This window comes from Oryzias melastigma, linkage group LG13, assembly GCF_002922805.2.
Source record: "Oryzias melastigma strain HK-1 linkage group LG13, ASM292280v2, whole genome shotgun sequence".
In the NCBI taxonomy this organism is placed as follows: Eukaryota; Metazoa; Chordata; class Actinopteri; order Beloniformes; family Adrianichthyidae; genus Oryzias; species Oryzias melastigma.
In genome coordinates, this window is record NC_050524.1 from 26,574,274 (window position 1) to 26,591,627 (window position 17,354).

The 17,354-nt window shown below is 39.4% G+C and overlaps 1 protein-coding gene across 2 annotated transcripts in view; it reads left to right on the forward strand.

Moving 5' to 3' along the window:
• Positions 1 to 4,619: 4,619 nt before the first annotated feature.
• Positions 4,620 to 17,354, forward strand: part of LOC112149599 (SPHK1 interactor, AKAP domain containing) — a 38,435-nt gene continuing 25,700 nt past the window's right edge. For both annotated transcript variants that reach the window (XM_024277403.2, XM_024277404.2), the window contains exons 1-3: positions 4,620 to 6,173; positions 7,933 to 8,035; positions 11,010 to 11,120. In XM_024277403.2, coding sequence (XP_024133171.1) covers positions 6,139 to 6,173; positions 7,933 to 8,035; positions 11,010 to 11,120 — 249 coding nt within the window. In that variant the 5' untranslated portion in view covers positions 4,620 to 6,138. The remainder of the gene's footprint in view (positions 6,174 to 7,932; positions 8,036 to 11,009; positions 11,121 to 17,354) is intronic.

Here is a 17,354-nt window from a genome sequence, read left to right on the forward strand (position 1 = left end):
TCTTCTCGATTAGCTGTGACTCCTTGTTTGTCATTACTCTGCTGACTCTTTCAAAAAGCACAAAGAGCGACGACTCGCTGTTGCTATGCAACTTCTTAACCGTATTTCAAAGCTGTTTTGAACTTTGGCTCATCTTTTCTGAAACGATTCAAAGCGTAACTCTTGAAGCCATCAGCGCTCTGAATGCGTAGTTTGAATACCGATAGTGCAGTTGGCTGCATCTCTGAAAAGGAATAATAGGAACCAGTTTCTCCTGTGTTTCGATGCACATTGCTTTTATGGTTCTCATGTCTTCAGGTCTCAGCTTCACAGCAGCATCCTCTGTAGCCACATTACCAACCTGTAACCGCAGGAGCCCCACATGCCTTTTTATGCAACATAACAGTTGTTTTTGAAAGGTAAAGGTTTTTTTATTATAATACCTGAATGTTTGTCTTTTGAATTGTAAAAGGCACTCACAAGAACTTTTTACTCCCAGAAAAAAGAATTCATCCTCCAGACCGCTTCTTCCCTTCCGGGGTCGCGGGGGTGCTGGAGCCTATCCCGGCTACTGATGGGCGAAGGCGGGGTACACCCTGGACAGGTCGCCAGTCTGTCGCAGGGCCTCAATCACACACCATTCACTCTCACATTCACACCTAGGGGCAATTTAGAGTCACCAATCAACCTATGAAGCATGTTTTTGGACGGTGGGAGGAAGCCGGAGTCCCCGGTGAAAACCCACGCATGCACGGGGAGAACATGCAAACTCCACACAGCCGGGATTCGAACCGGGGCCTTCTCGCTGAAAGGCAAGAGCGCTAACCACTGCGCCACCGTGCAGCCCGAAAAAAAAAGAATTGTAAGCTTAAATTGGTAGAATTTTAGTTGCTATAACTTCACCAAATACTTGACTAAACAGTGTACGGAGAGGACCAGTTTCTTTGAAGTAAAAAGACGAGTGAACGAACAGCTCTCTGCTGTACAGAAAAGAATACTTTTTCAAGAAAAATGTGATCATTTTTTCTTGAGGTTTTTAAAGGGCCATAGCATGAAAAATCAACTTTTTGAGCTTTTAGGTGTAATTTACTGTTCATTCTTCGCTATAAACAACCTCAAAGCAGTATTTTGATCCGTTCATGTATTTCTGAGTAATCTTCAAAAAACTGCGCTCTCAACAGCGGCCCCTCCCATACCCACGAAAACGAGCAGGTCCTCACATGCTGATGTCACAATGTGAGACAGCCCCTTTCAGGTAGAGTTTGCTCCACCCCCCAGGCAATCACCTTCTCCACAAAGCTAGAAGCTTGAGCTAGTTGTGATCAGCTAGATCGAATTGTTTTACCTCTGGGTATAAAAAGAGTCCGCAAAAATAATGAATATTTCATAAATATTTTTTTTGTTCCAAAGGAAATATATGATTATTTATAAGAATATAGTTTACTCTGAAAATCATGGTATGGCCCCCTTTAATGTCAAAGGATCCAAAGAAATCTGCAAAAGAGAGGGAAGAAAATTCCTTCTAACTTCTGATCCTTAAATAAATTTCAAACCTTGTTTTTGGACATTCAACACATTTTACCAGGTTTACCAGTTGTCTACATCAGAGGTCCCCAAACTATGGTCGAATCCGACCCGCCTCCACATTTGGCTCGACCCCTAAATAATATCAGAGACCCATGATATATATAAATATATTTTTTTCCCAGTCTGGCCATGCAATCAAGACTCCAACAGAATGAGAGTTTTTACTTTTTATTCCAGCGTTCTGCAGTCTGTGCCCCTGTCTGATACATGCAGCTCTAATCGCCATCAGATATTTGTTTTCATTCTATAAAATTGGACTTACTTTCTATGATTTTTTTAACTTTGAGAGTTTAAACAAGAGAAAAAAGTGTTGCCTGAGAAACCTGTATAAATTGTGTTGTGATCAGTTTTACATCTGCAGCCCTAATTTGCGGATCTCACCTCCATGAGTTACTTTTAGAGCGCAACTCCCACAATAAGTGAGGAAACATTATTCTGGTGAAAATGTAACTTACATATATGTCTAGCTGAAGCAGAAGACAAAATAATTAGACTTTTTCATTAGACTATTACAGTAAAATGATTTTTTTTTTCTGACATTTTTCTGTAAAGTTCTTGGAAAGGGTTTGTGAGGAACTACTTATTTCTAGATTTTTACTTAATATAAGATTTCTTGTAATTAAAAAATACATTCAGCATAACAAGTAATTGCATACTTTTGCATAATTTCCTTCTTAATATTAGTGCTCTTGTCCTATTTTTAGACTACTTATTCGTGCAGTGATCATGCTTATGCACAAAGTTAAATATAATCATTAAAACATTCATGTTATGACAGCATTTTACTCTAGGATGCAAATTAATGAAGCTTTTAGGCTAATATATCCAGTATATTCACATGTATTTCAGATGACATTTGACTTTTAATCCAAAATCATATTTAAAAAGCCCCAGTTGTATTGTGCTGATAAAGTAAAAATGCATCACTGCACATACAAGTAAAGACAATAAATGTTTTTATTCTTATTCCATCAGAGAAATTGATTTTAAAAAAGCTTACTTTTTGGTCTAGTTTTATTAATTGAAAGAGTTAATAAAGCTGTGTTATTTTTGGACTGGACCGTTTTTAAAGTTGCATCTTCAAACACAGAAAACACAAACACGTTTCCTGAAAAGGTGCCAACTCTCTGAGTATGAAGTATTTGATCCTGATCCCAGATCTATATTTAGACCGTGAGAGCAACAGAGAGAATTGTAGTGAAATTCTATGTGGGTCAGTGTTTAGCGTTCCACAGCAGCGTTTGTTTATCGCCTGAAACTCATCCGTGTTGTGTCTCAAACTGTGAAACCCTCTTGAACTTTCTGACTGTCTATTATTTCTCTAAAATAAATGTGACTCTTCACTTTTTCCTCCTCATTCAGTGAATGCTGATCTATAAATACACAAATGTGAATCCACCCACAGATCAGCCTGTCAGCAGATAACCCTCACTGTGTCTGCTCCACTCCAACAGCATCGTCATAAAAAAAGGGTTGAATCAAGGAGGCTTTTTTACCTCATTAATTTTTACCTGTATTTAAAATGATATGATGTGCAACTAGAGTGAGAATTATAGAAAATCTATTTTAAAAAATGAGAGTTGTGGAGAAACAAACAAATAATAACTAAATATTTTTGGTGTGTGATTTCATAAAAGCAAGAATCAAGTTGTCTAATTGCGTGTTGTTGTACATTCCCGTTTTCCGTTAGAGAATGAATAATTTAGCTCATTGCTGATTAATCTGTGAGCACCTTAACAACTTCTATTTTTATTTTGAGCGTGCTTTTATCACCTCCAGTCTCACTCTGCATGCCAGTAATTGGTTATTGTGGGAAACCCGAAGGCCAAAGACGCACTCAGGGTCATGATTTTATTGAATAAACTCCAGCTGAACTTAAGCATAATCAGACTAAACTGTGACAAACCTGAACGAAGGGAAACGGAAGGTGATGTGGGGTAAATAACTGAACTGGAGAGGCTTGTCAGTGATAGAGGGAAACCATCAAAATGGATCACAGCCTTTGACAAACCCATTGACTGTATATGAGAACTGGACAGAGTGACCACTCCCCCCCGGGGTTCTTGTTCCAAGAAGCTGAAATCTCATGGATTTCTACAGTTATTACTCAATCATTTGTCCTCTCTAGGTGGGTGGAGTGCTCCTGCCCCAGGTGGAGGAGTTTGACCATCTTCAGCTCTTGTTTATGAGTGAAGGAATATTAGAAATGATTGACAAACCGATTGGTGCGGCATTGTTACCAGTCGGTCTTCTTTCCAGTACTCACCTGCTGTATGTTCATGAACTCTAGTTCATGATAGAAAGAATGGAATTCCGACTACAAGCGACTGAAATGAGTTTCCTCTGTAGGTTGGCTGGCTGCTCCCTCAGAGACAGGAGGAGAAGATCGGTCACCCAGAGTGAGCTTGGAGTACTGCCGCTTCTCCTCCATATTGAGAGGAGTCAGCTAAAGTGGCTTGGGTATCTGGTCCTGATGCATCCCTGAGGAAGGGTTTTTGGCATGTCCCATTGGGTGGAAAACCATGGAAGACCCAGGACACGCTGGGTAGACTGGAAGAACCCAGAGGAGTTGGAGGGAGTGACCAAGGAGAGGGAAGTCTGAGCTTTTTTTGTTTAGACTGCTGCCCCCGCCACCGGGGGTAGACTTCTAACAAGCTCACTCCTGATTGGGCAGAGTGGTTGTCATAGAAACATTGACTCAGACCGACTTAAGGACATAAGACATTTTTTTTCTTGAAACAATGGTCCTTTTTATTTTAAGATTCAGGTTTTTTTTTTCAATGTTTAAACCTTTTCACTTCTTTAAAGTCACCACATCGGTTTTTGACCTTTTCCTCTTGTAAATTTAAAGCTTTTTAATGACAGTTTCTGCTGTTTTTGGACATATTTAGTTGTAGTTGTTTTAAATTTATTGCATATTTTTTCCTTGAATATCTAAAAATATTTAATTTATATGTCTCATTTTAAGAATTTAGTATTTGAAAAGTATCACCCTGAAAACCTATTTCCTATTTGTCAAAGATTCTTGATAATTTGCTAATTGCTAACCTCTGTGACGATCAATCTCTTTTCAGAGTCAAAAAATTACGTTTTTCGGACTAGTTATACTTAACTAAATGAATTCTCAGTAAGTGATGAAATACTTATTTTGTAAATCCAAACAATTTATTAATTTAATCCTCAAAAAATGAAAAACAATTAGAAGGAAGTGTCTAGAAGACAATGCTACAGAAGGACCCGCATCAAAAAAGTTTTTTTTTTTTTTTTTTTATGGAATAACCAGTTGAAAGAAGAAAAATGTCATCCAGAGGGAGACACATGCTGCACGCTGGCTGATAACAGCATGAAAAAATCTATTTTCCATTTCGTGGCAGTAATGATCTTTTCAGCCAAAGTGAAGACCTGCACTTTAGCCACCGCGGGGAGCCACAAAGGGCCGCTCCGAGCCTCATCAGAACTCTGGCTTTCTCAACGTCCACTACTTGCCTCATTCTCTGCTCCCACTTCTCTCTCTTTACTCTATTTTCAGGGAAAAATAGGGGTCATGACCTCTTCAGGTCCCAAATGATATTTAGTTTCTTCCATAACGGTCGGAGGAGAAAAATTAACCTGCGCTCAGATCCAGAGAATATGAGTTATTCTCAAGAACCTCTCATTGATACCCCGAAACAATGGCTATATCAGCTGGCAATTGGACCCTATAGAGTAGGAGTAGGAGGGCCGGCGTGCACATTTCTGTGGCAGTTTGAGTAGTGGTCGAAACCTCAGCTGGGTCCCTTTTGTGCCAACACGAAACAAAGGAGTTGAAAGGCCCACCGGTTCTGCAGCTGCTATAGTTTTGGAATAAATGGAGTGTCAAGCGGTTCTGGGCAGAAGAAAGAATTATGGCTGGCAGTGACAAACCCACAAAGAACTATAGAGCGGGAGTTCATGGAGAGGTTGACCTTTTAGCCGTTTTAGTGGCTGCTGTTCTCTCATTTGCAGAAATCCCCACGTGCATCAAGCAGCAAACAAGTTCTGACAAACAATCTGAAGCAATGTGCAATTCCCCACTGAGGAGGTGGAGGAAAAACAAAAATTGGCATTAAAACTCAAACTTTCATCGGATAAACAACATCTTACTATAAGACAAATAAAAAATGACTCCATCTGTGCGTTCCTGGAGAGGCATGACACATGGATAAGGACAGACTGATCATGTGCACAAGGCTCGTCGTTCAGATGTCCTGTCATAACATGCCTGTGCATGCGTCAGCGTGCGCGCTGCCCATGTCTGCGCTCTCGCCTGCGTCTTGCAGCTCATTTGGTTTGATCGACGCAGCACTCTTCCAGAGGAGAGAGGCGCAGGGCAGGCGGCGGGCTGACACAGTTCACAGCTCCCTCAGTCACGCTGCCCCAGCCGGGGATCTCTTCCTTCCTCCAAGAGGCATGCGCATCTGGATCGGAGAGTTTCCCGGGGACAGTTGTTACGCGTCGCGGCGCTGCGCAATCCTCTCCGCGTGCTCCCGCCCTCACAGAGGAATATAACACAACAGCCCAAAGACAGTTGGGGTGTATTTTTTGGGGGAGAGAATGGCGGGCGCAAAGCGCCTTTTGAAAACGCCGAGGTAAGAAACAGCCGCTCAATGTTCTCGGAGGCTACGCGGACGCGCGCTCACAACCGAAAACATCCAGTCTCTGCAGCCTTTTGGGAGTCAGACTTAATCATGTTGTTGTTGTCTTTGAGGGAAAACTTTAATATTTTAACTGCACATCTTCACCCAGGCTGCGTAATCTGCACTAACGCTTTTGGGTTTATCCCATCTGAACGCGAGGATGCGAAATGTCAGTGCGCAATGCCCTCCAGAAGCGGATCCGTTTGGGGTTCAGTTTGAGTTTAGAGAAGCTCCGCATGCGGGTCTGCCATAATGACACATTTTCCTACAGAGACATACCCAGGAGTTAATTGTGTCGTCACGTCAAGTTGAGTACCTGGAGCACGAGAGCGCACTCGCCTGTCAGTCATCACTGTGTCGTGATGGAGAGGCTGATAGGCGTAAAGACTGAAAAAAATAAGCCAAGCGAGACAAATATATCTTTTCCTTCTTATGCAAAAAATAAAAATAGGGATTTGCAAAAGGAACGACCATGCATGTATGTTCCATAAGAGTAAATGCGTTTTATTGGCATGTTATTATGGCACACAATTTCTGCAAGCATCCGGGATATTACAGAGTATTGCTTCAGTGTGACTGTAGCTTTTATAGTAATTTGAACTACTATATTTCATTTGCAGATGCAGGAGTCTATTTAAAGAAAATAACTTTCATTTCTCTTCAGAAAACGTGTCCCGTGGTCTAATCATCACAGTTAAGAGTTGGCATCATTTCTGTTGGTTAAATGTAAACAGATAGACTTCCCTTACAGGCTTTTAAAGTGGAATTCTTCTTCTTTTTTTTTTTGAAATGTGTGGATTATATGAAAACAGCTGCTCCTGTTTAAATATGCATGCACGGCCTCTTCATTTTCCAAATTGATCCTCATTAATGCCACAGCAGATAAGCTTCAGTTTGGCTTATTGCAGTAAAAGCATGCATGGATGATAAATGTGCCTTTCTCAGTATTTTTGCATTAACTCATTTTTTTCACAGACATTTACAAGCCCATATACTCTGATTTTGAGTAGTTTTGTCAGGAAAGTCTCAACCTTTTGTCTCATTGTAGTATTTCAGGGTTTGTTTGTAACTGTCATTTTGACGTCTCAGTTTTTCTACTATGAAATGTTAGGAGATAGCTCACCCTTCACCCTAATGAACTTTATGGGTTCGTTCTTGCCAGTCATGTGGAGGAAACAACTCACAAACAAGTTTTGTTTTGCCTCTTCTCCTGTCTAGTATCTGGTAGAGCTTAATGTAAAAAGGGATATTATATAAGTTGGGGGCTTGTCCGGGATTTGAACTTGGACCTCTCCCAAAAGTACTCTCCAAAAGTGGAGTACACTTCTTTTCTTTTAACCAAAACTATACTCCAAGAGTAAAATAAATAAAATAAAACATATAAAATAATATTGACTCAGCTGTAAAATGTGTGAATTATGTGTGATGTAAAGTATTAACATTTTAGGAAAGAAAAAAATCCTCAATAAATGATGAAAGATTTATTTTTTTCTCTCGTTTTACCACAAAAATCAAGTTAAATTGTTTTTATAAAACAGTTTGCTTTCATCAGTAAGACTATGGTCTGTAGTATGAGTAAATGTGACATCAGACGGGTCGATCCGGTCAGAGCACGGATAACTACCGATTCCAGATTGTAAAACATGGAGTGCTCAGCGCTTGACGAGAACTTGCTCTGACAAAGTCGATTCTGTGCCCTTTTGCCTTGCAGTAACTTCCAGTCGTCTGCCATGTTTGAAGCTGCGGAGTGTGCAGAGGTGGAGGGACGCAGCACCGACAGCACCCTGGCCTCATCCATCAGCGCCTGCAAGAAGGTAAAGGCAGAGCGGAGCTCCACTCGTTTGTGTTTTCACAAGTCGGTGTGTCCGTCCGTCAGGCTGTGATGCCGGCACGTGCCCACCACTCTTTTCTGCCTCCTGTAGGACTTATTTGTCTTTCCCCTGACTTCTCCTTGTGTCTCCAGCGGAGCAGGAGATATTAATTTCCTCTTCCCGGGTGCTGGTGACACCCAGGGGTTGTGTAATAAGAGGAACACTCAGGCCCTCAGGTCATCCCAGTAGATTTATCATTACCCACCACCACAGAGACAGGAGGGAGGTGGTTCAGATCAGGGGGCTAGATTGAATTTCCCTTTTTCTAAAGGTGTGCTGGTCCAACTGTGAGTGCGCGGGCGGACTGGCAGGTGTGTTCCTAATTAGCCCTGCGCTCATGATCGTTGTCTACCTGAGTGTCCTGTTGAGACGAAAAAGGAAAGTCTTTCTTGTAATTAGAGCTCTGGTGGCACAGAGAGCTGCGAGCACTCCTCCATGTTGTCACTCCCAGTGAGATCAGCTGAGCCTACGTCACCTTTACCTGGCCAAAGGCCCGCACAGATGGTCTTTTCCAGAAGGGGCTGGCTCAGGGGGGCCATGGGATGTCACTAAAAATAATCCTAAAAGCATGCACATTAGTGTCAAAGTTAAAGGTATTTGTGTGGAGCTTTTTTCCAGTTATGCCTTTGCAAACTGTGAAATGCCTTTTATAACTTCAAAGAAATCTGTTCTTTTTAGGGAACCAACGATGAACTTTCACTATGACTGATGATGACTGATTTTCATGGTTTGTTACGGTTTAATGTATGATTTGTGTATTACACAATAAGAACAAAAACTGAAAATTTTGACAAAACCATTTTTGAATTTGCTAACAAGCAAGTAACAATGAATGAAAACCTTTTAGTTAGTGTAGTGTTACAAAACAATAATAAATTGATAAAATTTTGCACAAAACTTGTTGACTCCTTCAACAGAACCATACCGACCACAATAGAGATGCAACGATTCACTTTCCCCACGATTTGGTTGAATAGTGTAGGTCTCCAACCCCCAGGGTGCGGACCGGTACTATTCTCTAGGACAGTTGGTACCGGGCCACAGAGAAAAAAAAATATGTATTTTTTTCTGTATTATTTATAACCTGATTCTAAAATGAGTTTTATTTTGGAAAAACTACTGGATTCTCCTAGTTGACTAATGACCACGTCAAGTTGCTTTGGTCACATGTTGGAACATGTGCTGCTCTAAATTAAAAACCCCCAAACTATCAAAGTTAACCAAAAAAAAAACATAATTGAGAAGTTTATTTTGGCAGAAAAGAGCCAGAGAGGAAACAACTTGAGCCTTTGGCTTCAAAGCTGCATTTACTGCACAAAAATCAAGAGTCTTGACTCCAAATGTGTTGTTCCCACAGACCATAATAATTATAAAAATACATTATATTCAGCAATTTATAAATAACTTGTTGTGCACAATGTTACATAAAATGCTGTACACTAAAAACAATATAAAACAAGCACAACGATTAAGAAATCCCCCGGATCCACACACATCCTCCATGCAGATAAACTTTGGGAAACAGGCTGAGCAGGGAGACAGTTTGTTGGTGGCTAATAGTTGGGATCTCCGCGTGCAGCATCATAGCTGGGGACCAGCTTCACCACAGCAAAGCAGCGATGCAGGTCCTCACATAGAGCTGCAGCGAATGAACAGCAGCCAATCTAGAGGGGGAGGAGCCAACTGAGGAAGCACCGGAAATAAAAATAAAATAAACTATTGAAAAATTCAAATAAAGTAGACAAATTGACAAAAGCAATAAATAGTTAAAATAAGGAATATTAAAATAAGTTATTAACAATCCTGTGTAAAATCCCCAGACATAATAAAATAAATAAAAAAAATCATAAATATTCACAAAAATAATAAAATTACCCATTTTAGGGTGTTACTAATAAATTTGAGTGGATTTATTATTACAGTGTTTTGCAGAGTATAAGTCGCAGGAGCAAAAAATGTCTAATCAAGAAGAAGGAAACTATATATATAAGTTTCTCTGGAGTTTAAGTCGCACTTTATGGAGAAAAATCTGGGTTTAGAACAAATGTGCCAAGCCCAGCGTAACGGAAAAATAAATAAATACACAAAAATCAAGAATACTAATGTTTTGATTTTTATAAGAAAATGTTCGAAGTTTAAAAGGAAAACAATTAGATTCTCTTCCAAGTTTGTTTTGGACGAGACTTCTTCTGCCGCTGTCAGTAGCAAATACTTGTACTCAAATGCAGCACCCTCTAGTGGTTGTTAGAGGAAACAACCACTAGAGGACAGCCAGTGTTTACTGGGAAAATAACAAATATATGAGCCTATTTATGTCTAGAAAAAAAAAAAACAAATAAGTGAGTATAAGTCACACCCCTGGCTAAAATATGAAAAAAACTTCAGCATACCCTGAAAAATATGGTATATTTGGAAATGCCAAGTTTTGGTGACTTTTTTTTAAGTTTCCACTGAGACAGTTTCACATTTTAATGTGAAATCAAGAGTACAAATAAAGTTTAAAGCAGCTGCAGATATTTTACAGAGGATGGCGATAACTCTTTTACATGAATACCAGACTTGTATACCTCCTTCTTTTCTTTTCAGATAAAATTATTCTGTCAAGTATTCCTTATTGACATTTTTCATAAAGGAACACAAATGTTGTTTTTATTACCATTTTACACCAATAACTGGAACACACTTTGAGCTTAATCTGCCTGAAACTAACAGATTACTAATCCTGCACTTAGAACACTTACCGTGTCATACGGGTCCTGGAGAAAGGTCGATCAGTCTCATCATTTTAAAAGGGAATTTCAGGAACCGGCTGATGAAAGTGAAAAAACAAACCAGTGTGTGTTTGTTTGGTTCGATTATGCCTCAGTGTGTTCGGTGGGACAACATCTGAGCTTGTTTGTGTGTGTGTGTGCTGCAGGTTCTGTGCAGCAACAGCGTGCTGGACTCGCCCGAGTACTGGCTGAGGAATGAGAAGGCCTTGTGCAGACTGGGCCTGATGGATAACGACGTGGAGGGCAGCTGCACCATGGTGAGAAGAATACTGCAGAAATGATGAAATGCCGTTTCAGCAGCAAACTAAGTCCTTTCTTGTGGCATTTAAGCAGTGGGAGGTTTGCATGCAAGCGCAAGGACTCAGTATCAACATTTTACTGATTTATGCTGTCGAAAAACTTTCCACTGAGCACTTCTACTCGTTATTTCAGCAGATTATTGGTTGTTGTAATTTAGCTAAAAGCTTTGGCGTTTCCATCCTTCTATGTAAGGTGCTGACAAGCCAAATGGTCAAACAGATTGGTGCAATGATTCTACTGACAATTACATTTGCAGAATATCACATCTCATTACTTTTTCTATTAAATTGTCTGAAATTAAACTCGAAACTTAATTACTTTTATCCCACGACTACATTTGTGCCATTTTTCACTGGAATACTGATTGAAGGGGTTTGTTGCACTGAAACCCTGCAAAGTGCTGTTCTGTTGAGCCAGCATCAATGCAGAGCATCAATCATTGGCCATTTGGTGATTAAAAAAAAAGTAATAAAATTGGGATTTATTAAGGATGATGCTCTTCTGAGAATCTGTTGGGAAAATAATCTGAAGCAATTTTGTCATCATTTTGAACAAAAAGTTTAGTTTCTTTACATATAAGTTGATATTTTATGCTTCTTAAACTGTAAATTCTCCTAACTCGACGCCAAAAGATCACTGTGACATGCTGCAAAAATGTAGAACGTTTAAGCCACACAAGAACACCACTTTCTTTCTTTCTTTTTTTTATTGAACCATTTCAAAAAAATCCTGTTGAGTTAAAGGCTTTAGTGTAAAACCTGAAAACTGTCATTAAAATGACATTTGGGAGAGCGGTCTCAGTCTGAAGGCTTTTCTAATGTTTCCTAATGGACTACTTTCAGGCTCCGCTTGCCATCTGTTTAGTGCACGCTGGGCAAAAAGTAATATTAAGGCCATAAAATAAAATAAAATAATGACAGTAATTGGATGCAACATAAACTCCTTCACATAGTGTTTCTTTTTTATTCTGTTTTAACGATTTTGAATTAAACAGAACAATAAAGCACTCATATTTATTATTTAAAAACAGTTTTTATGGGAACTTGTTGAGGAAAAAAACAAATCTGTTCAGATGACTTCCTCAAATGCAGAATGAAAAACATTTAAGATTTACTGCCATCATTGAGTAAATTACACTGCATTGAGGGTTTTTAATTCTAAATAAGTGAATCACATAAACTCCCTGAAAGAAACGATTATTTAGCAGTAAAGTGATATTTAAAGAAAACTTATTTTCTGCTGTGAGATGTTCATGTTAAGGCTACATTTCAGCTCTTTGGGAGCCAAATTTACTTGTTCTTTTTCAGCTATTCAGTTGTTTTATATAAAATTTACATTTTTAAAAAATAAGCTTTTAAATACAGAGTTACCGAGAGATTAAAACATACATAGAATCCCTAAACTCCCAGAAATCATAACTGGATCAGGATCTCTGTCTGAAAACATTTTTTCTTTTTATAAAATCCACTCCTTTAACCATATTTAAAGCATATTTCCTTTAAGTAATGCCTGTATATTCTCTTTTTTTAAGATGTCTACTGCACACTTGCAGAAAAATCAATACTATTAAAGGTAGAATAACAAGAACTCACAGATTCTTTGGGTTGAAATGCAGCAGCAGCCTGAGTAGAGCTGTGGAAAAGGTGTTTTTTTTTTTTTTTTTTTTGAAGACACCTTTTTCAGGAGAAAAAAACTGCCTTATGGATTAGACAGCCTGCAGTTATTGATTTCACTCTGAACTCTGCATTAAAGGAATGAGTGTTTGAAGATTATGTGAGGCCATCCGACAGGAGACTGAAGCTGAACTAGAAGTAAAACCTTTTAAGATGATGATCCTCAACATGCAAACAAATCAATTCATGAGCGACTCGAACGCTATCACACTGGGCGCGTTCGAGAACACAGGTACTTATGTTCATATTGTACTGTTGCTACCCAACCTATACTGTACCTACAGTTGGAAAAGACCTGGTGCAAAATGTCGAAGCAGTGCAACTCTTTCTGCACTCGTTTACTTAGATTTTTCACTGTTGTTTCACGGTTTTGTTTACTTCTTTCAGCCTCATAAGTGAAAGGGAGGGAGAGGATGATGACACCCTTGTGTTGTACAATTCTGTGTTAATAAAGAAAGCCAGAAGTCATCCATAATCGTAGTGTTGCTTCAACGTGTTAGCAAAATAGCATTGAGCCGTTAATAATAATAATATAAAATGATCTGGAGGGTCGGACATAATTACCTCTTGGGCCGGATTCAGCCCCCGGACCTTGACTTTGATATTTGTCTTCTAAATAAAAGCAAAAAGATGGATAAAGACGATACTAGATAAAGATATGTGACAAAATGGACTCAAAAATATGATATTGATATCAAAATATGATGTAATTTAGTTCTTTGTTGAGAAAAAAATCTGAATAATTTGTGTATTTTTGAGCTAAAGGCTTATGGAAATATTTGAAAAATGTAGGTTTTCTTTTTCTAAATTAAGTTTAAAAAGAAATCTGATTGAAAATGTGCATTTCTGCATGAGTGTAGCTTATTTTTGTTGACCCAGAGGAGGACCGCTTCTTTGTCACAAAGCCTGAACTTACTGATCCAGGTTTAGCTGAATGGCTTCAGAGGTCAAACGGAGTGAATTCTCAGACAATGCGCCTCACACAAAGACATGTTGAGAACTATTTGTGATCTTCTATTTCCCAAAGGATCCAAGCCTATTTCTGCCGCTGACTTAGCTAGAGGGATTTTACTGACAGTCAACTTTTTTATTGGGTCTATCAATTTCTCTCTGCAATGTCACCTGCTGCATTGATTGCTTCCAAGTTTGGCATGAGCGTGTCCTTCTCTCATATATAGACTGTAACAACCTTGATCATGTGTACTGCAAGGTCTTCCTCCAGCTCTGCTTTCCTGCCATCACATTTTTTGCTCATCCAGCACTTTGCTGATCCAAACACACAACTACTGAATTTAGAAATGATTACTTCAAATGTCGACCTTTTCATATGTGTCACATCTATCTGACAGGAACAAATAGAGCTTTCCGCAAGGACTGAAAGGAAGATGGACATGTTGTGGTTTCCTCTGAAACTTGTCATTGTAGTCAGCTATTGATGTCCTTGAACTCTGCCGTTTCACCAATTGGGCGAATAATCAAACAAGCCCAGCAAGGCTACTTTAGTCATTTTTCAATCAAAAGACCACACCCACAAGTTGTGCACAATTTTATAGTCAAATAAATACTAAAAAGGCAGGAAAAAAAATAAAGCATGTCCGTCCAATTTTTAAATCCGCTTTTGAGGGTTGCTGGAGCCTATCCTGGCTACTGTTGGGTGAAAAGTGGGGTACACCCTGGACAAGTCGTAAACTAAGTAAATTGGTGAAAATTTCATTTTGGAGCTAGATAGTATTTTATTTTTGCATCATTAGAACCATGAAGAAAATAGGAACTGCCTTTCCGATGCAACAAGCCTCTAGTGGTAACTTTTGGAACTGACCTCACTCCAGTTGCTTTTAAGTTTAGTAAAGTTCTTTAAATCTACTGTAAAGTGATTCATACTTGGAAAAAAATGGCTTCTGGTTTTTAACTAATCTGTAAACAAAAGTGAAAAAAGGTTATAGATGGTACAGTTATAGCTTTAAATGGATCTCACCCTAATCCCAAGTTATTACATAAGCAGACATTCCGTTTAGAATGCAATGTGTCACAGGAGGAGGTGGCAGCGTTTTCTGCAAGGTAAATGCCAGAAACTCACAAAAGTGTTTTGACATTTTTCCTGCGCTTGCTTAAGGATGCCTCGAGTGTCTCTTAATCATTACCAAGTTAACAGGAATAGCATTAATTCGGCTAAACGCACCGGTTTCACACACTCATGTGGCACTTTGTAAGTGTGAGCACCTGTCTGCCGAATCAAGTGTTGCTCAAACCTCTAGGAACAAGCTGCGTTCTCGGAGACAGAGGGACCGAGGTTCATTTGGAAATGAACATTTTTAGCAGGAAAGATTTCAGCTTCGATATTCCGTGACTTTAGCGAGAAACTCACAAACTATGTGACAGCGCCTGCATGAACAGAGTGTCGTTGCAGCGAATATTTATTATCTTTTGTCATGTGTACTCGACTGTTTGCCTTTGATCAGTTCCCACCATGTTGTTGGAAAGACAAAAAAAGGGGGGCTGCAAGATCTGCTTCAGATGAGAATCGACGTCTGGTGTTGCCCCCACCGCACTCACTAACCCAACACGGCTAAGAGGAACAGGATGCGTGTCAAAAGATGTACTATTTATTGATGAATTACAAAAAACATTTGTATCAGGAGCATTAATAGCATGAATATTACAATAATAATCGATCATCCACATGGTACGTATGAGGATAACAGAGACTGACAGAGACAAACAAACATCTCAGGCTCTGCAGGAACCTGTGATGCTCTTCAATTGGAATGTTTTGGGAAAAGTTTGCATTTTTCATTATTAGATCACCATATAAAACACCAACAAAGGCAATTGTACCAGATAAAGCTCAAATGGTACACATGGTTTTCGTGTTAGCGTTAGCATTGCTCGTTGGTGTATTGCCTTCAGCTGTCAAAAATCCACTGGGTTGCACAACTTTCCAGTGGACCTGGAAGTTTAGCAACAGTGGTTTAGTTCAACTGTCATTGAATCCAACAAACTCCATCCTGGTAGTGGATTTACAATTAACGTTTTACTCAGGATTGTTTGTTTAATATGTTAGCCTTTATTAGCTCATTATGCTAGCAGCATTTCACCACTGAGAAACTGGTCTCCTTCGGTCTGGACCATGAGCACCTGCCTCGGGAGAAGGTCAAGAAAAATCCTCAACCTCCACAGAAAGTTCTGTGAAGATTCTGGCATCACTTTGCTCAGTACCACTCTCCATATTGAAGTGTGACTACGTTACCTCAAGTATTTGTATTTAGTGGTCAGATTTGGGTAACTTTAAGACAGACCATCTAAACCTCCATCCAAACATCAACGGTCACTTCAGACTAACCGTCTCTGTGCTCCTGAATGATTACACAGAAAACCGTCACTTCATTTCACTTTGTAGTGGTCAGCTCCTTCCTCATTATGGAAGGAAATGCCATCGAGAGGTTTTTATGAGGTGGAGTGTGAGCAGATGTGGGCCATCCTCCAGCAGCATCACTGTCGGATCTCCACATGACAAATTGCTCTATCTGATTTTCAGCTCACTGTTGAACCTTCACACAGCCAATCAGTCAAATGAGAGTGTGTGTGATTGATGGCGACGGCACTTTCCTCCGTCTTAAAGAGGAAGAGGTGGACTGCAGCAAAATAATGAAGACTGCAGATAAAAGACGACAAGCTAAGAAAAAAAATACAGTTATTAAAATAAAAAGGCGCATTTCTAAGGACATTTTTATTTGGGACAATGAACATTTATCTCGTCAAAAACGGATTCCATGCATTTTTGTCAGCCTAATGACCCGTACTGATTCAAATGAGGCCGTTTCATTAGACATTTGTGTGTTGAGCAGATGACTTTTCCTAAAATGGTGAGGTGCGGAAGGGCAACAACTGTGAGGTAAATAAAAGATAAGAGCCTAGCAGTTTACGTCTTTGGCTTCATCACCCACCTCTGACTGCATCAAGTTGTCACCTTTGATCATTCACTCATGTTTTAATGCATGAAGCCACAGAGAAGTGTCATGTTGCTGCGATAGTCACACTGCATTTCTTCACTCTGCGGAGGGATTTGACAGTTTGAGCAGTTTGAAGATGAAAACAGTACATTATATTTCATTTTCGGGGTGAACGGTTATATAACTAGTGTTGTCTGATAACATTGTACTGGTGTCACATTTGTGTGACTTTAAAAAAAAATTAGGATGTTTGTGTTTTAAATCAGTACAAGAATTCTCAAAAAGTAAAAAAGAATACAAATAATATCAAAGGTGACACATGGAAGAAGACTTTATGAGAGCGTAAAATCAAACCTAACATAGGTAGCTGCTGTTAAATGCATGTTTTATTCAATTGAAATGAGGTGCAGTAACTCTTGATTCATCCTCCTTCTTGCATTGAACTGGAAGTTGTCCTTGTTGGACTTAGACCTGTCCCTTAGCCAATGGCGGACTCACCCTGGGCTCCCACGACTACCATTACGGCTCCAATACGAGCGCCCCAGTCTTTACGTAACTTTAAAAGTGC